Source organism: Lepidochelys olivacea (assembly GCF_965140295.1).
Source record: "Lepidochelys olivacea isolate rLepOli2 genome assembly, chromosome: 1".
In the NCBI taxonomy this organism is placed as follows: Eukaryota; Metazoa; Chordata; order Testudines; family Cheloniidae; genus Lepidochelys; species Lepidochelys olivacea.
The window spans coordinates 153,247,418-153,267,566 of NC_140411.1; the positions used below are offsets into that span (position 1 = coordinate 153,247,418).

General features: G+C 44.2%; 1 protein-coding gene across 1 annotated transcript in view; it reads left to right on the forward strand.

Annotated features, from left to right (window-relative positions):
• Positions 1–838: 838 nt before the first annotated feature.
• The window catches only part of LANCL3 (LanC like family member 3), a 41,763-nt gene continuing 22,452 nt past the window's right edge, over positions 839–20,149 (forward strand). Inside the window, exon 1 of the mRNA XM_084620381.1 lies at positions 839–1,586. Coding sequence (XP_084476507.1) covers positions 1,038–1,586 — 549 coding nt within the window. The 5' untranslated portion in view covers positions 839–1,037. The remainder of the gene's footprint in view (positions 1,587–20,149) is intronic.

The window sequence follows — 20,149 nt, forward strand, 5'->3', positions numbered from 1 at the left end:
TGCCTGTTTGGCTTCCAATATGCTCTAATTTATGTTTGGCTGCAATGGCCCCTTAAGGGCTATTCCACAGCCAAGAACAGCTGCAGCTCAGTTGCACTCTGACCACTCACCTCTTCCTTGGCACACACCCCAAGGCTAGAAGTTATAAGGAGGGGTAAGCGAGAGCGCAGGGAACCCCCTTAGGGGAATTTCCTGGGAGCTGTTTCTGCTGGTTTACAGCCCCTTTAGGCAGCTGCAGTGGACAAAGAACAGAGCCTGGCCCAGGAACCTGCTTGCCCTTGCAGTACCACCATGAGGGAGATCCACCATGCCTCTGCTAGGGTTGCCAACCCTCCAGGATTGTCCTAGAGTCTCCAGGAATTAAAGATTAACCTTTAATTAAAAATTATGTCATCTAATGAAACCTCCAAGAATAGGTCCAAACCAGAGTTGGCAAACCTAGTCTCTGCGGACAGAGACACAAGGGAAAACCGCCAGGATTATCCAAACGCCTGTCGGGGTCGCCGTCCTCCTGGATTTGTGTTAGCCAGGCTGTCGGGCTGGATCAATCCAAGCCACGCTCCCCTTTCTCTGCCTGTCGTGAGGAAGCGCCGATCGGGGCCAGCCAGGGGCTGCAGCGGTCCACTGGCTTCCCTCCTGTCTCCTCGCCCGCCCCCCGCTAAGGGTGCGGGGGGGCCGGGGAGCGGCTCGGGCAGGTGATGCGCCCCCCCGCTTGACAGCCGCATCTGGGGCCGGGGCGAGGCGGCCTCCTGCTGGCGCAGAGTCTCTGCGGGAGCAGCCGGAGGAGGCGGCGGCGGCGGAGGGGAGGGGGGTTTCTCCGAGCCATTGAAACCAAGGCTGGAGCCAGTCCTGGCAATCGGCTCGCGAAGGGAGCAACGCTGCGGGGACGGATTTTTAATCTGAATCAACCCCCTCCCCCCGGGGCCCCACCGCTCCGATTTCGGTGCAGCCGCCGCGGGCTGCTCGCCCAGCTCCTCCGCTACAGCAGGGACCCCTCCCCCGGGTGTCAGGCTTTGCAGCCCGGCTCGGCGGGGGGCATGGAGAGCAGGCGCTGCTTCGCCAACCGCTTCGGTGACTACGCGGGCAGCCTGCCGGCCGGGCAGCCCCACGAGGCGGTGGTGCCCTGGGTCGCCTCCACCATCGAGCGCATCCTGCAGCAGGTGCCCCCGCTGGAGGGCGGCGGGGCGGCGGGGGGCGGCGGGCTGTACGGCGGGCTGGCCGGGGTGGCCTACATGCTGCACCACGCCGCGCGCTGCCCGCTCCTGGCCCCGGCCCGGGACACCTACCTGCGGGCGGCCCGGCGCCTGGTCGACGCCTGCGTGCGCTACGAGGAGGAGCGGGGCGAGCCGGACGCCGACACGCGGGCCGCCTTCCTGCTCGGCGGGGCCGGGGTCTACGCGGTGGCCGCGCTCGTCTACCAAGCCCTGGGGCTGCCCGACTTCGGCCGGCTGCTGGGCCGGTTCCGGGAGCTGAGCCAGGTCTGCGCCCCCGTCACCTTCCTGGAGCGCGGCTCCGACGAGCTCTTCGTGGGCCGGGCCGGCTACCTGTGCGCCGCCCTGGTGCTCAAGCAGAAGCTGGGCATGGAGGTAAAGGCAGCCGGGCCGCGCGTCGCTGTCGCCTTCCCCGGCGGGCTGGGCTTAGCCCGAGCCGGGCGGGGGCCGGGGCCTCCTAGTCAGGGACCCCCCCAGCGTCAGGCTTGGTCCCTCCTTGGGAGAAGGTGCCTGTCAGCCTGCTCCGCAGCCACGTCAATCAGCGTCCCGTGCAGGCAGGGTCTGTAGCTACCGACAGGTCCCTCTCCCACCAGGGCTGGGGCTGTAGCTGGAAGTCCCGCCTGGTGGCTTGTCGAGGGTGCCGGAGTCAATTGGTTTTTACTGAATGGCTGTTGGACTGTCACCCAAGAATCCCAATCTTTTCCCAAGGGGGGCCTTGGGCTGTATCTCCGCAGCCTTTGCCCTTTGTGTCCCTGGTTGAAAGGCAGCCTAGAATAAGGATGCAGCATTCTGGAAAACTGAATGGAAAGAGAGGCCGCTGAGGACCAAAAGCAGATAGAATATGGTCTTTCTCCTTATAAGGCAGTCTGATACAAATAAAGCTCACAGCCTTCACAGTAAAAAGGAAAGGAGTACTTGTGGCACCTTAGAGACTAACCAATTTATTTGAGCATAAGTTTTTGTGAGCTACAGCTCACTTCATCGGATGCATATTTTTTCCACGGTATGCATCCGATGAAGTGAGCTGTAGCTCACGAAAGCTTATGCTCAAATAAATTGGTTAGTCTCTAAGGTGCCACAGGTCATCCTTTTCTTTTTGCGAATACAGACTAACACGGCTGTTACTCTGAAACCAGCCTTCACAGTGCAGGTCCTGGTCATTTGGTGGGGAGGGCAATTCCTGGGTGTTGAATGAACTGCAGGGCTTACTTTGGGCTTCTCAGGGAAGGTATTAGGAAGCAGTTATTAAAACAGTATGTTGATTGATATGGAATAATAATAGTTATGATAATTAGCAATGATATACTTGGGATTGGCTGGGCCAGATTTTCAAAAACACTCAGAATTTGAAATGCTCAGTCGCTCCAATTGTGAGAATTTTCCAAAGAGCCCAGAATCCAATTTGCAGAGCTGTTTTGAAAATGCTGGCAACTTATTTTGGTGCCAAAATGGGAGGTGAGTTTTTTTTTAAAATCTAGGGTTAAATTGTGGTTGTTTTTGCCATTGACTTGAATAGAAATAGCATTTTACCATGGGGCAGATCCTCTGCTGGTGTAAAATGTCATGACAATTTGGTGGGCCTTGGACCACTCACAGCAGCCACTGAATAAATAATAATAATTCTCATTTGCAGTCAAGTTTGTCAGAGAGTAGTCAGTGTTGTATCTAAACAGATATTTGTTAAATTCTTTTTCCGGTCCTCTTGTGAGGTCCGATTTTTGTTTTTTTGTTTTTTGTTTTTTTCTATGAAGCACTCATTTGCAAGTTCTTATGCTTCTGGCTTTTTTCTCCTGGGAGATGAAACAACTACTGCGAAATAAAATGTAAACAGGAGCAATTCTGCCTTATCCTATACCAATCACTGCAGTGGCAGTCCAAGGAAATTCATACAATGGAGGATTTAGGGGACATCAGCATAATTAAGCAGCCATTAAAGACAACAAGAATGTTAAGCCAATTAAATAAGAGACACTTACTGTACATGTTTAATTGTTATTTTTTGTCCTTGTTCAGCTTTTTAACCAGAGATATTTAACAACAATAATATTGTGCACTTCTATAGCACCCAATGTTCCCTCTAATTTTTGACAGGCCGTGTGCACAAAAATTTCTTCTGTGCAAATTTTTGACAGGCCGTGTGCGCAAAAAATTTCTTCTGTGCAAATTTTTGTGCATGTGGTGTTTCGCTGTGTGCACGGGGTTTAGGATCTGTGTGCGTGCGCACATGCGCACAGCTTAGAGGGAACAGTGATAGCACCTTCCATCTGAGGATGCCATATACAGAGCCAAAAGGTGGTTCAGGCACCGCACAATATTGGGTGCAGCACAGGGCAGTACCACTCTGGGGGAACCCAGGAGGGATTGTGCCTCAGAAAGGTACAAGCCATTCTGGAGCTTCAAGGTCCTCAGTGGGAATGTGCACGCTGCTCATACACATGCTTATGATGGTATAGGGTTGCTTCTATCTTTGCGGTGGGTCAGCTGTTCTGTACGGTGTGGAGCAATGATCGGGGCTCCTGCAGTTATTGTTCCCTTTAATCGGACTTGTGCTCTTAGAGTGCAAGCATGGAGCAGTCTCTACCCTCTCTTGAGTTTGCAGACTGCAGTTGTGCTGGGCTCTTGTATGGGGCAATGCAAGGAGACGAAAGGTCCTTGCACTGCCTACTCAACAGCACTTGCTGAAAGTCCAAGCTCAGTCTGCCTGGCCCTAAGGAGTGAAGCCTCCCAAGAGCCCAGTGAAGTATGTATATGTTGTGGTCTCCATTTAACAGATTGGTTTAATGGTGACGCAGAGAAGGTCACACGCCAAAGGTCATGGAGCAAGTGTGTGACAGAACTGGCAATAGAATCCAAATCTCATGACTCCTTGTCTGTGTTTTTACCACTAAACTGTGCTTCCTCCCACATTTAATTTTACTTATCCCTTTCACTAATGTTGAAAGGGGGAAAAAAAGAAGTAAAATAACTAAAGCCACCCTTCAAAATAAGAAAAGTAACCTTAGCCCGCAGTGTATATACCTATGCTGATATAATTTGTCTGCTAATCAAAGTTCCCATCCTGCTATGGAATATTTTAGCAAGCACATCCTAGGGCCACATCCTATATTCTTTTACAAATGAGGAAACTGAGGCACAGAGCGGTTACGTGTCACTTGTTACCCAAGGTCACACAGTGTCAGTAGAGTTCAGAAATAGAAACAATATGTCCTTGCTCTAAACACTACAAAACACTACCTCCCATAATTTGATTATGCACAATCTCACTGTTGACTTGTTGCAGAAGGTTTTTTATTTCCCAAGTTTATTTTCCTGAGGCTGCCAAGTAAACATTGATAGCACAAAGAGAAATTTGTCCCTTACATTGAATCAGGGCCATTGCTCTTGATGCTATGCTGTTGCTCTTCCCCCGATTAAATTAAACTATCACCTAGGTTCTGAGAAATTGATCACCCTTGAAGAAATGCTTTATGGTTACATTTTTCAATGTATCAAGTTTTTTCCCCTTTATTTTAGTGGATACAAATTTAGCTTAGATATTGAGCCCTAATTCTGCTCAGCCTCACTAACTGTCCTGGAGCCTTAAAATTCCAATTGGCCTGCAGAGTGCTTACTGCCTGTTCAATGAGGTGAATTCACTTGACTACCTTTGAGCTCATGAAAAGAAGAGACACTTCCTTGCTGCTGGTTAGGAGGGATTTACGACTGTACACAAGTTGTCCCAGTGACTTCAGTGGAACTACTTGCACAAGTAGAGATAGCTTACGTTAGTGAGATTTTGCAGGATCTGGCCCTTTGTGTGATGATACTGTTCATTAGGAATAATAAGATACATATTCTGTTGGATCTTTATTAGCTTCCATTAAATTGCAACTGAAGCTTCACACATAGAGGAAGGTGAAATATTGTCCTGATAGAGAATGTGTCATTTGTGCTGATTACATTTTTATAAAATATAGATGCTACATGGTCCTTTATCCAAGTATTTTCAGTGTACCTAGGGAGTATTTTTCAGTTATATCTTCTTTTGAATACATCTTTTTGTAATGCTTTCTGTCACAGTTCCTAAGGTAACAGCGCCTCTGACCCCTTCACAGCACTTAATTTGTAATGACGGAGTTGCCAGGGATCAAGCAATTTTTTTACATTCATAACTGATGCAGCGAGCCCAGAGGTGGTGGGGCTATGAACTGCCAAGCCTAGACGTGCTGAGGCTCAGCCCTGGCAAGCCCTGGCACAAATTAAGCATTGCCCCTTCAAGGCTTGCCTGAGGACACTCCACTTAGGTCTCAGGCCTTTAGCCATCACTGTTCTCGGTATGGAAACTAGCGGTCCCCTCCCTCCAGATAGAATATAGGCTGCAATTGCTCCTGCCATTCACTGTGTTTAGTTCAGCACTCGCTGTCCTGTTCTTTCCCAGGGGCTATGCCAGGGTTAGCCAACTAGCCTTCATAAAGCAAAGTATTTATTTAGAACAAAAGCACTCCAAAGAAAACCTATCTTGAAAACAATAAACAGCTTATATGTAAGTGCCTTTCCAGGTGTCATTTTCCACATGAAAACCCTGGTAGGTTTCAAAGTCCTTCAAACCCCCTTTGCAGGGTCAGTTTTTCTTGGTTCCAGAGTCAAATCAGTACTTGCGTAGAGTGAGAATGACCCTATGTCCGTAGCAGGCTGCCCATTTTATACAAGTCTTAGTTCTGTGTTTGTTGGGCCTTTTGAACCTGGTGAAAACCAGGATATGCAATTTCCCCCTTGGGGTGGTACTTTTACAGACTTGTTTGCCTGTCTAGGGATTTACTTTAATTTCCCATTCGTGATGTTAGTTCTAGATAGTTTATCCTTAGTGACTTCCCCTCAGTCATTGCATTGCTTGTCTTGTTTCAAGAAAAAAATAATCCCTTCCCATCTGGCAGGTAACATACCAGGTGAGAAGGGGTAATGAGTCACATGTTTTCTCCTAAAAATACATCAGTTTTCCCAAGTCTGCACATTTTTTATGCTTCTTCAGTAGTTAGATATCCCACAGAATGCATATGTCCCCACCGATGCCCATGGATGGATATGCATATGTCCCACAATGATAAAAAGTCAATTAAACTGTTTGTATTCCTTCTATTAATGATATAACGTTTTCCCCCTTCCCTTTCCTTTTATTGTGGTGGTGCTTCTGTCCATTTCCCTATTTAGGAAGCGTGCCATTAGCTGATCTGGCTTATTCCCCTATACCTTCTTTTAGTGGTGTCATTGTCACTATCTGAAGATGGAGGAAAGGATAAAAAAATTAAAATTGTTGTTACCAACCCCTTGAGATTTTTGCAGCCTTTTAAAACAGGGTTGAGGTTTTCTCTCAATAACCTGTACACTTGTAACATCTACTGGCTTGATTAACCTACATTGGTGGTGGGGGGTACCGAAAGTGACCGTAGTGACCCATACCAGTATGTTATGAGAGAGAACAAGCAGGGTTTGTGCTGCTGCCCTCCCCTGAGGTTTCCACAAGAGGATGGTGGCTTTAAATTGCTTTTAAGGCACCACGGGAATCCCGTGGGAAGAGACTTAATCAGCATTTTCTCTGGGCATCACGACCACACCACTTCCCTGGTCTGACTCATCCATTTCTGGGGCTGGTTTGGTTGGCCAGTGGTACAGAGGTTGCAGAAGTTTTTTGCTTCCTCAAACCCATATCGGGGTGAACTTTCTGCTGCTGGGGCAGAGGCCAGTGTACTCCATGGATGAATCAAACTGCATGTTATATGATCTGAAATAATAATACTTCACTCCTCTATAGGACTTTTCATCAGTGGACCTTGAAGTGGTTTACAAAGGAGGTCAGTGTAGTGAAAAAGCTGTTTTTGCTGCTCTTCTCCAATTCCCCAGACATCTCTTGCTGGTCTATCTCCTTCCACGTACTCTTTCTGTACCCAGAATTTAAGAGAATCTGTTTGCACTCTTCTGTTCACATCTTTCATTCTTTCCCTCCCGCTCCCCCCGCCACCCACTCTTTTTGCTCTGCTCTTAAACATTCCTGGCTGGTCTATGACTGTTAAACATTAAATACAAATGTGTTTATAGTGAATGTAAGGATTTTGAAAGATCTTGGATAGATCACTCTGGAGTCTGTCGTCATCTATTTGTCTTCATAAGAGATACAGAATGGGCCCCTGTTGTTTAGACTTCCCCACACTGCTCTTCTAATGTAACTCAATTCTGATCCAACTAATTTTGAAGTCAGGATTGATTCAGTTTCCATGCTCATTCAATATTTACTCTTTGTTTAGACTGCCAAGTACTGTAAAATATTGTGGTGGTTTTCTGGACACCTGTTGGAACAATATTTCAATCATCGTTTATTTTGGATAGGCTACTACACACCTTTGATGTAGATTTTTGGTCACATGGACTAGGACTGGTTTTAAAGCAGGAACCAACAGAGGAGAAGGGCTTTCCCTCCCACACTAGTCCCCTAAAACATAGGTTCCCCCCCCCATTTTCCAGTGCACCTATTTAGACTAAATTTTAAATTTAAATGTTTTTTATTAGTGAAGTTAAATTGAGAGTTTAAAGTGGGAGGTCTAACCTACAAATAGCCCTAAACAAATCAATATTGTGGGTGTTCAGACTCAGAATGCAGTTCAGATCTGAATGTCAGAACTGATCCCTATCTCTATAATGGACCAAAACAAAGCCACATTTCTTCAAAATCAGGATGCAAATTCTGAAGTTGGGATACATGTCTAATATTAGATAAACTTCAAAAATCTCAGTGGTATCACAGGTGCAACTCAGCATGTGTGAAAGCTTCATTATCTGCTTTAAATATAAAAGGCAGAATTTTGTTTTGATAATGTTGATCTTCAAATCTATTGCTACCAGTGAAATGCTTTTGTCATACACAGATCTCACAGCAGAGTCATTCAGGATTGGATATTTGATTGACACACAAGGTTGTAAGGCACACAGACAATCTCACATCACATCACATCACATACACGGCTACCACTCTGAAACTTGTCACATCCAGTAGTAATAAGGATTTTGATAGCTGATATCTGAAGAATGATAGTAATCTGACATTTGTTTATTACAGAGACAAGGTGGGTGAGGTAGTGTTTTTCATTGGACCAACTTCTGTTGGTCCAATATTACCTTATCCACCTTGTCTGTCTGATATCCTGGGGCATACATTCTTGTATTATAAAAGGAGAATCTCACACAAAAGTGATGTCAGGTGTCTATACATTTCTTTATGCTGTTGAAAAAAATGTGTCTGTACTTCACTATCTTAGCTGAGGAACCAACTGAGTTTATGAATAATCCAAATTACAAAGTTATATTTAACAGATATTTACCGTTTTACCCCAAAAGACGTCTCCTGTGTCCAGAGTGGAGCCCTACATTTCCATCCCTCTTCTTTTGACTCCACATCTTGGAGGCCTCTGCTATGGATACTATTCCTCTGAGTCTAGCACACTGTCACTCAACAAATACATCATCACGGAGAACTGTTCAGTCTCTCTTTAAAATCAGCCAGTGTCACTCCTTAAACTGCTAGAGGGGCGGCTGTTGTATGTGAAGTATTCCTCTCCTCTGCATAGTTGGGTGTTATGTTCCCAGCCTAGGCGATGGAGTGGAACAACAATGACTGTCAGTTTTCCTGCCTCCCTCCCCCTCACATGGGAAACAGTGCAGACGGATCAGAGATCCATCTGACAGAATGCATCCGAAAGTGTTGGAGGAAGATGTGCTGTATTGTTACATGTGATACAAAGGCAAACCTTAGTCCTGGAATAATCAGTGGACAAGGCTAAAAAGTCCATTTAAAATGAGCTTTACCTGTAGTATTGCCATCAAAGATGACATGTAAGCCACTGTGCAAACACTTAGAGGCATTGCAGGCATGTGGGGTCAGGGCACAGGTGTGTTTGTCAAGATGGGTCTGAACCCACGCACTGGAGACTGTTACATGTGTGCCTGAGTGGTAAGTGGTCCCTGTATGCATCCAGAGCCAGCAAAACATTTGAATCCAAGGAACTTTGATTCAGGCTAGCCTGAGGTGCGCATACTACTGTTGTTCAGATTATTAGAAACTTATGATCTGTTTGCTGGAATTTAAGCAGTTTCTCAGGGAGCAACATACAAAGTAACTGTCTCCAATTTCCCAAATTCTTATGACAAATTTTTGTAAGAATGTAAGAAAGTCCTTTGCCATTATAATACTTTTTTATATAGCTATATTTGTTACCCCTATGTACCCTCCTTTTGAAACACTAATGTAAATGCAGTGTTTTGGCCTGATTTTCCTCACTACATGAAGTTTCATCCTGTCTTGCAGGGGACAGAATCGGGTCCAAGGTTAGGAAATTAAACAGTGTTAATGAGTATGGCAAAGTGTGTGTGTGTGTGAGTGAGAGAGTGTGAGAGAGAGATGGGAGGGAGAACTGGGAGGTGAGAAGAAGGGGAGGATTGATGGAAGGATAGAGCGGGGAGAAGAAAAGAGCAGAGAAAAAGTGAGAAAGAAAGACAGAGCTCAAAACAGGATAAATATTTAAGAACCAACATCCCACAAGGAGTAGAATTCAGAGAGAGAGAGAGAATAAGAGCAAGAAATAAAATAGAACTTGGAGCAGGGTACAGTCTAAAAAAATGAAAGCAGGTCCTCTTGCAAGATTCTTACCTGGTGTGAGTTGGCATTGGTGGTAGTGAGGGACTATGCTAATTCACACCAGTTAGAAATCTAGCCCAGAGGCTAGAAAAATAGTATAAGGCCTGGGACTGTGAGACCCCCTCCCACCTCAGAGGTACAGTTAGAGAGGTAAATCCTAGAGCTGCTTGAAAAATATTTTTTTTGACAAAAACAGGGTCACATTTTAAGAGAAAATGTTAATAAAAAATGTCCCAATTTTCAGTCAGCTCTAGCAAACACTGTTTTCTCCAACTCTACCCTTTGTTTTAACTTTATCTGTCCAGGATTTTATTGTCAAAGAGGCGATGGTTGGGTAGGAAGGAGGGTTGCTTGTTTGAAGAAGAGGAGAAGGAGTAGACATCTTTCTCTCTTTTTCCCCACCCCAACCCCCCAGCTCCAAAACCCTTCTATCCCTCCACTGAACCCACCTCCACCAAAGCTCTCTCTTTCTTTTTTCTGCCCCCCCCCAGCAATAGGTGTCCTGTTTTCTCACTTTGCAAATCTGATCACCCTAGGTCATTGTTGCTGAACTTCATCTTTTGGTCTAATTACTAGCTCACAGGTCCAAAACCTCAATGGTTGCCTTACACACAATGTTCGTGTGGATCCCCAGGGCAATTTACGGTCTATGTTTTACTGCCTCTTCAATTGTCTCCAATGGTTCTTTTTTTCTCTTCCCTTGTTTTCCCTCTTATCACCATTTTCTCTTCACACAAGTACACAGATACACATGGAGAAGTCACTATTATTGTCAGCATTTATACACAGCGGTATCTGAGCAGCCACAGATTCTGCTTACAGGAAATAACTGTGATAACCATGGTGTCAGTTGGCAAATACTGACTTTTTAATGGTGATCACTATACTCCTTCTAACATTGACATTTTTCACTTTATGTATCTGCTACACTATATATAATATACTAACCTCTCTCGAGGCACTCAAGGTGTTGCATGAATAATTTAAAGTACAATGCAGTTAAAACCCATCACAAACCAAACCAAATAAAAGAGGATTAAAAAATTAAAAAGCCAAAGGATGTGCTGCCAGTAAAAAAGGGAGCAGGAAGGGACTGGTCTACCATAGGGGCCTACAGTGAATACAAATGAAAAAAATTTCTTAAAGTAACACTTTCAGACGTTTTAAAAGTAAGAAGAGATGAGTTGAGGCAGGTATTGAGTGCTATACACTGAGTTGTTATAGGAATCTAAGATTCAACATTAGAACCCTTGAACTGTGGGTAGATCTGAGCACAGATATTCACCATGACTAGGGTTCTGTATCTGTCTTGGAGGTCACAGAAGTCACTTTCATGACTTCTGCAGGAGCCAGGGTGGCTGATTCCACAGCTGCCCAAGCAGCAGGCTCCAGGGCCAGCTGCTCAGGTGGTTCCCAGGACATCCACCCTCCCCCCCCGCCCAAGATTTAATCACAGGTATTTTTAGTACAAGTCATGGACAGGTCATGGGCAATAAACAAAAATTCATGGCCTGTGACCTTTTTGTTTATTGCCCGTGACCTGTCCATGACTTGTACTAACAATACCCATGACTAAATCGTAGCCTTAACCATGACTAAGAGGTTCAGATATAGAGATTCCTCCCTATTAAACCAACAGGGCCAGCCTCCTCTCTGTTAATTCAACAGGGCCGGCTTAAAATCAATCCACCACTGTATAGGCAGCTAGTATAAAGAATGCATATTTACTTCTGGGAGAATTCTGTGCCACTGCACATGTGCAGAATTCATGTTCCCAGCAGATTTTTTTTCTCTGTAGAAAATACATTCTACCAGAAAGGCACTGCAGTTATGCCTTTTGGTCACCAGGGGATGCTGTGGCACCCAAACAGAGGGCAGCCATCTCACAGGCTGGAACTGCCAGCCGCTGATAGGGAGGAGGAGAGGCTGTGTTCCTCACAACACCCTGCCCTCAAGGCACGGTGAGGAGGCACAGGATATGGGGGAGACAGAGCGGGGCATATGGGGCTGCTGGAGGGTCACATAGACTGGGGGTCAAAAGGGCTAGTAGGGGGTTAGACAGGGGCAGGAACTGAATGGGAATTGGGGTGCGGGGCCATATGGGGGGTGGGGAGGTGCAAGGCCACAGGGGGTAGGAGAGGTGGCTGAGTGGGAGTACAGGGACACATGGGGATGAGGAGAGGGGGTGAAGGGACATATGGGGACAGGGTCTACCTGGGCTAGGCTCCCCAACTCCCTAACAATCCCTTCCCCTCATCTTTCCCCAAAAAGCCCTGTTCCATACTTCTCCCACTCACATCCAACAACCCTCCAGGTTCACTCCCAGGCTCCTTCCCAGCAATTACTTCCCTGTCCCTCAGCTCCTCCATTAACCCTGATTCTACCAAGCCTTTGTGGGAAATACGGGGTTCTGTATTGTAGTTTAAATAAATTATTACTCAAAGTTCTATATTAATACACCTAGTAAGGAGTCTATTTGTTAAAAAACATTTCCCAAATCTTTTTTGTTGTCTGTATTGTTAGACGTACTTGCTGACAGGTATTTTGAAATAAATTACCAAAATAATTGAAACGGGTGTGATTATATTGTGTTATTCTGACAAAATATGCAGAATTTTAAAATACTGTGTGTAGAATTTTTAATTTTTTGGCCAGAATTCCCCCAGAAGTAAAAGCAGGTGCAATGTGCTCACGGCTCCTCAATCCAGTGAATAGGGGTGCTGCTGCGTTTAGCACTATCTGCAAGTTGGGGAGGAGGTGTGCTGGAAGCAACTGGGAGGGATTTAAAATAGTTAAGTCTCCTGATTCCATAGGCCTACATTGCTGTTGTGGGGTTATTGCAACAGATGAGGGATGTAGACACACTGTTTAAGGCATTCGCCAAAAACTGGGAGCTTGTTTTCCGGTTGATTTGCATATAACTTTTTGTATCAGAATAATGGTGTATTCAATCAGGTGACAATTTCTGATGAGGCTGTATGTCAAATTACCTTTTCATCTGCATCTGTCACGACATACTTTGAATGTTGATGGGAATAGGATGTAACATTATGTGGTGTGACATAACTTCAAGTCCAGTCCAGCAAGATGGAATACAATTAAAATATTCTCCCAAAGGCTGTTATTTCATATCTGTAGTGTAAAATTATTTTCAGGTAGTAATTACTGAACTGATTATTTTTTGTCTGAGTAGCAGTGGCAAAGAATTGGAATAGCTGTTTCAGTGTTGACAAATATAAAGTATCTTAATAGCAATACAAGCTGTTGCTGGGTCATTTGCTGTTTCTCAGTTCAGAATACTCTGGTGTTTGAGAGAAGAATTATAAATTCATTCTTCTTGCAGTTACTCAGCATCCCTGATATTAATGGCTTAGTAGTTCTTGCTGAAGAGCCATGCATTTTGAACAAGATTAACTGACTGTCAGATAGCATTGCTGACCAACAAAAATAACATTATTTTAATCATGACAGTGAATTTTAAATACGCCTTCTAGCTGTTCAAGGCATTTAGCCATCTGGTATGGCTGATTTATCTCTTCACTTCTTCCCTCGCTAACTCAGTGGCTTTACATGTCAGGGGGTTAATTGTAACTAGTACACTTGAGGGTAGTGATTCAGTCCCTGGTGCACGGCAGTCATGAAATGTAAGAATGGTCATGCTTAGATTTTGATGCACAGGAGGTAGAAGCCATTCTTAAGAATATTTGGGCCTAGGGATAGAAAAAGAATAGGGAGTTTATTTGAGCAGACTTCCACTGTTTAGTCAGTGCATCATTTAGTGGCAACTTGTGGGTGTTCTGCACTGGTGGTATTCTGCAGTTTAGTTACCTAATACTAGTAGTTAAAATTGTGCCATCTAAGTACCTTGCTTACAAGTAAGTGATGCTGGGCAAATATATGAAGTATAACAAGGGAATCATAACCATAAGATTTATGGACTGGTATGTAAAATTACAATTACAAACTTCTACAACTCAAGAAGCTTCTTTTCAAATAGGCCAAATAATCAATCTCCTTACTTTTGTTTCCTGAATGCTCATGTAAGCGGGAGAGTGAATTTGTGTGGGGGGTTGGAGGGTGAGAAAACCTGGATTTGTGCTGGAAATGGCCCAACCTGATGATCACTTTAGATAAGCTATTACCAGCAGGACAGTGGGGTGGGAGGAGGTATTGTTTCATATTCTCTGTGTGTATATAAAGTCTGCTGCAGTTTCCACGGTATGCATCCGATGAAGTGAGCTGTAGCTCACGAAAGCTCATGCTCAAATAAATTGGTTAGTCTCTAAGGTGCCACAAGTACTCCTTTTCTTTTTGCGAATACAGACTAACACGGCTGTTACTCTGAAACCTGTCTTTATTTCTTGACTTGGTAAAACTGATTGATTAAGAGCCTGTCTATGGTACAGCGCTAACTGTGCCAATCCAAGTTTGTCTGGCGCAATTCAGGGCATCTGTGCTGTAACACATTTTACTTTCTTTGTAGCAAGATGGGACAACATATTTTATCAAACTTGTTTGGAGTACTGTATCACAAGAGTTTAAGTCATGTCATCCTGTCCCCACTATAAACTAAAAAGGGAGGTAAACAAGTGGAGTTCCTCCCAGGTTCTAACCAAAGTATATATACTCTGCTTATGGGCCAAACTCACTGTTTTTCTGTGGTTTTCCTTTATTGTTTACTTAAAATACAATACCACCACCATGTAAACCTCAATGTAAGCACTCCCCAACCTGTTGTTCATATGGTTTGTTCTGGAGGACCCTTCTGTTCCTGCCTCTAGGTCCTTCTCCCTCAAAGAGGGATGCCCTGTATATCCTGGGTAAACTAGTAGGACCCACGTGCCAGCATGAGTCAGCAGAAATAATTCTGTATCTTTTTGAAAGTTTCTAGCAGCATAGTCCAGCAGAATCAGAGGTAGCATTAGGGTCATTAAAACTGTGGTCTCATAGAAGCAAGGATGATCTTGTAGTAAAGGCACTGGACTGGGACTCAGGAGATGTGGGTTTAATTATTGACTTTGCTACAGGCTCATGTGACCTTGAGCAAGTCCTCTGTGCTTCAGTTTTAATTAATGGGAGCATCAGTGCCCAGCACCTTTGAGAGGCTAGTCCTTAATCTTTGTATGCTTATGCGTCCTATCTATAAAATGGGGATTATACTGTTTTTTTGTCTCAGGAGCTAATCACTGCTATAGTTGCATTTGTAGTGTTGATGGGGGCCTAATATGCATATGGCAAATTCAAATCAGATGCAAAATCTTCAAGTACAAAAGCTTCTGAAAAATTCTTAACTGATAAAACAGCAAAAAAAAGAAAGACTTTCCTCTGCCTCGTGAAGTAGGTATTGATTTTGTTTTTCCCTGTTCTTAGAGAGCTGAATCAATAGCAATTTTGATTGCTGTTTGTACAGCAGTGATGGTGATGATGTCATCAAAGATCTCTGTGAATAATATTTGTTTAACTGCTACAGAACCAGAAGACACAACCTAAATGGAGTTATAATAGGGATGACTTTGTAGTATTTTTGATCTATAAATGTTACACAAGTGGTCATTTATTTTTTTAAATTTACTATTTAGTGGTAGAGTTAAAAAAAATAAAAACACATAGCCAAATAGTTAGGTTCAAATTCAGATTTAAATCTAAGGGAATCTAAAATACTGAAACTTGCACCTTTTGGCTGATCAATTTATACTCTTGACATACACCCAGTACATGTGACCTCTGAATTTCTTCCCCAGAATCTAAGAGATTCTAAGTTAGTGTGACTTGAACTCCAAGGTGGGCCAAAAGAAGGGGTAGATTACACTAAATTAGACTCTGTAAGACCCACTCACACCCTTCCCCATGTCTACGAACCCTTTCTCCAAACCCATCTCACTCTTTCCTTCTTACCTCCGAGCTCTTCATTCTCTCCTCACTTTCCCTGGTGCCCTGTCCAAAATTACTCCAATCTCTTCTCCTTTTTCAAACATACAGTACTTTGCTTTTTTCTTTTCTCCCTCTCCCCAAACCCTGTCTCTCATATCTCCTTCCAGAATCCTTTCCTGTCACTAGTGTTCGTTTTCTCTCTCCTCAAATTTCCCCTCCTCCAGCTTCCCAAACACATCTTGTTCTCTTAGGCCTGGTCTACACTAGGGACTTACATCTGTATAGCTACGTCTCTTAGGCTATGTCTACACTACCGTGGTAAGTCGACCTACGCTGTGCAACTCCAGCTATGTGAATAACATTGCTGGAGTCAACGTACCTTAGGTCGAGTTACCACGGGGTCTACACCGTGGGGGGTCAACGGGAGAAACTCTCCCGTTGACTTACTTTACTCTTCTCGTTGGGGGTAGAGTACAGGGATCGACTGGAGAGTGATCTACTGTCCGATTTGGCAGGTCTTCACTAGACTTGCTAAATCAATCGCTGGTGGATCACTCTCAGAGCATTGATCCAAGCTGTAGTGTAGACCTGCCCCTAGGGGTGTGAAAAATCCACTCCCCTGAGAGATGTAGCTGTACTGACCTAACTCCCAGTGTAGACAGCGCTAGGTCAATGGAAGAATTCTTTTGTCGACCTCCTAGCTACCGCCTCTCGAGGAGGTGGATTAACTATGCCAATGGGAGAACCCTCCCGTTGACATAGGTGCTGTCTACACTGAAGCACTACAGCGTCGCAGCCTTATCCTCCTTTCTCCAAATCTCCCAGTCTATTCCCTCCCTCCCTCAAATCTTCTCCTCTATGTTTATTAGTTGTAGTGCATAAGAAATGAGCACATGAATTATTTGCAATAAAAAGGGCATTGTCACAGGATGAGATGGGCCTTTAAGAGGAGTGCAGGTGCAGGGTCCCACTTGCAAAGAGTTTAGTCCTTTGGGATTTGACTGGGAAGGACCATGTGACTGACCATGTGAACCACATTCAAGCCGGGGGCCAGGGGATATATATTGAAGATCTACTTCAAGGAAGAGACGATATTGATAAAAAGATGGAGTACTACTACCACCGCAAGGTGGTGATAGGGATTACCACACACCGTTTTGAAATGCATGGTCAGATTCAGCTGTCATTTACATATATGAAACCCCACTGATTACAACAGTAATGTGGTATATGTGCAATTAAAGACAGAACGTAGCTGTACAACCCTCACTTTGGGAGAGATGAGACCTGAGTGGTAGCTTGCCACAGTAGCTTAGGTAGCAGCCTGGTGGGAATGGAGTCTGTGAAGGGCTTTACCTGAGAAACTAAGAAGAGAAAACTACAAGGAAAACAGACCCAGGCCCTGCTTCAGGGCTGAAGCCTCTGATATAAGAGAGGAGAGGAAAATCCCAGGGTTTCCCCCTCCGTGCACTTGGAAGGGCCAAAGGGACTAGAACTGTGGAGTCTTGGGGGGTGGAGGGGCTGCAAGACTTGTGTTTGGGTTGGACTGTAAGTTGTAAATAAACAAGGTGAAGAGACTCTTTTTTTTTTCTTTCTTTTCTTTCTGAGCTCTAAGTCTTGCATATGATTGATAGAAAGGGACAACTAGGATTATGGAGACTGTATGACTATCTAACATTCTAACTGCATAGGACAAATGCAGGGAAGGGGGAAACAGTGACAGTAACTGGAGATCAGGTGCTGCCAAGACACACTAACATATATTTACACACACATACTCTTCTTTCTATTTTATTTATAAATTGCTTGTTCTTCCTCTCCTTTGTGGTCCTGGGGAAAAAAGAACACATTTTTCTTTGTCTCTGTGTGATTTGTTAGTCTTTCTATCTTTCTTGTCTGGCTGGAGCAGCATTTCCATCCTGGTTCTGATTGATTCATTTTCCTCTTGTCTGCACTTCCTCACCATGCCTGGCCTGGTGCCTCATGCATTTTTCATTTGTTTTTTTCTGTATCTCTGTTTTTCCCCTTCATCAATCTCTAGCCTCTGCTTCCTTCCCATTTGTGATAATCTTTCTCATTCCCTGGTCAAGGTTTTCCTTTGCATTGCTCCAGTCCACTGTGCTGACCTGCAAATTGAAATTGACCAGACTTTTCGGTAAGTTTCACTTGGCAAAGGGCAGTGTGCAAAAAACAATGTTGCTGAGCAGCCCTGCTAGTGCTTGCGATGGTTTGCTTCTTTCCCTTTGTGCTGTGTGTGCACCATGTGCTGCAAAGTGAAAACCTAAGAGCTTTATACATTTCACATGGCAGGCCAGGGGTACAGAAATGGGACTGCTCACAAATTCAACTATAAAAAGAAAAGGAGGACTTGTGGTACCTTAGAGGCTAACAAATTTATTAGAGCATAAGCTTTCGTGAACTACAGCTCACTTCATCGGACGCATACAGTGGAAAATATAGTGGGGAGATTTAGAAGAGTACCCAGAAGTTACCTACTACAGGACAGGCCCAACAAAGAAAATAACAGAACGCCACTAGCCATCACCTTCAGTCCCCAACTAAAACCTCTCCAACGCATCATCAAGGATCTAGAACCTATCCTGAAGGATGACCCATCACTCTCACAGATCTTGGGGGACAGGCCAGTCCTTGCTTACAGACAGCCCCCCAACCTGAAGCAAATACTCACCAGCAACCACACACCACACAACAGAACCACTAACCCAGGAACCTATCCTTGCAACAAAGCCCATTGCCAACTGTGTCCACATACCTATTCAGGGGACACCATCATAGGGCCTAATCACATCACACTAGCCACACTATCAGAGCCACACTATCAGAGGCTCGTTCACATGCACATCTACCAATGTGATATATGCCATCATGTGCCAGCAATGCCCCTCTGCCATGTACATTGGCCAGACTGGACAGTCTCTACATAAAAGAATAAATGGATGCAAATCAGACATCAAGAATTATAACATTCAAAATCCAGTCGGAGAACACTTCAATCTCCCTGGTCACTCAATTACAGACCTAAAGGTGGCAATTCTTCAACAAAAAAACTTCAAAAACAGACTCCAACAAGAGACTGCTGAATAGGAATTAGTTTGCAAACTGGATACAATTAACTTAGGCTTGAGTAAAGACTGGGAGTGGATGTGTCATTACACAAAGGAATGCATCCGATGAAGTGAGCTGTAGCTCACGAAAGCTTATGCTCAAATAAATTGGTTAGTCTATAAGGTGCCACAAGTACTCCTTTTCTTTTTACACAAAGTAAAACTATTTCCCCTTGTTTATTTCCCCTCCTACTGTCCTTGTAAACTGCTGGAAATGGCCCACCTTGATTATCACTACAATAGGTCCCGCTCCCCCCTCCCCCCCCCCAGCTCTCCTGCTGGTAATAGCTCACCTCTCCTGATCACTCTTGTTACACTCTGTATGGTAACACCCATTGTTTCATGTTCTCTGTGTATATAAAATCTCCCCACTATATTTTCCACTGTGTGCATCTGATGAAGTGAGCTGTAGCTCACGAAAGCTTATGCTCTAATAAATTTGTTAGTCTCTAAGGTGCCACAAGTACTCCTTTTCTTTTTACGGATATAGACTAACACGGCTGCTACTCTGAAGAAAGTTCAGCTGTGCTCAAATGCTTTGCTGGACTGGGGCCACATTGCTGAGCATCACAACTGATCAGAAAATGGTAAATATTCTCTCTGAGAAACTCTGAAAGAAATAATTTAATGTGGTTTGCAACTTTGTGGAAAATGTTCTTGGGTATGTGTGTGGGATTTTTTTAGTTTTTTACCAAAATTTTTCAATTGACATTTTTTGTTTTGTCAACAAGAGAAGAATTTTACCAAAAACAGATCATTTAGCATTATATGGCAATTTTCCATGTGGAAAAAGGGATAAAATAAGATTCAGTTTTGAAAAGTGCATGCTGATTATATCTGGGGAAAATACACAATATCTATGTTCAGATTAAGGGCAAAACCTATGTCCAAGTAATGCTGGAAAAGCCCTTCTGAATACATATTGGAACCTCATTTGCCAGTGCCTTATACCTTGTGTAGTCACTTGCACCTGTGCAAGGTAGGTATAAAAATGTGTCTACAGAAATCTACGGTCTCTTATACCAGTGCTGATGTTTCACAGGTGCTTTGCACTCAGTCGGGGTAGGAGTGAATAATTATAGTAGGTGCAGAGTTGTGGAGAATCAGGCCAATAGGCATGGGTTTGCAGTGCAATATGGCATCAAGAAGGCCAGTGCTACTTTGGGCTACATATATAGATATGTCATGCAGTACAGAGATAATGATCACACTGTATATGATGCATAGGAACAATGACATTGCCATAATAGATTAGACCATTGGTTCATCTAGTCCAGTAT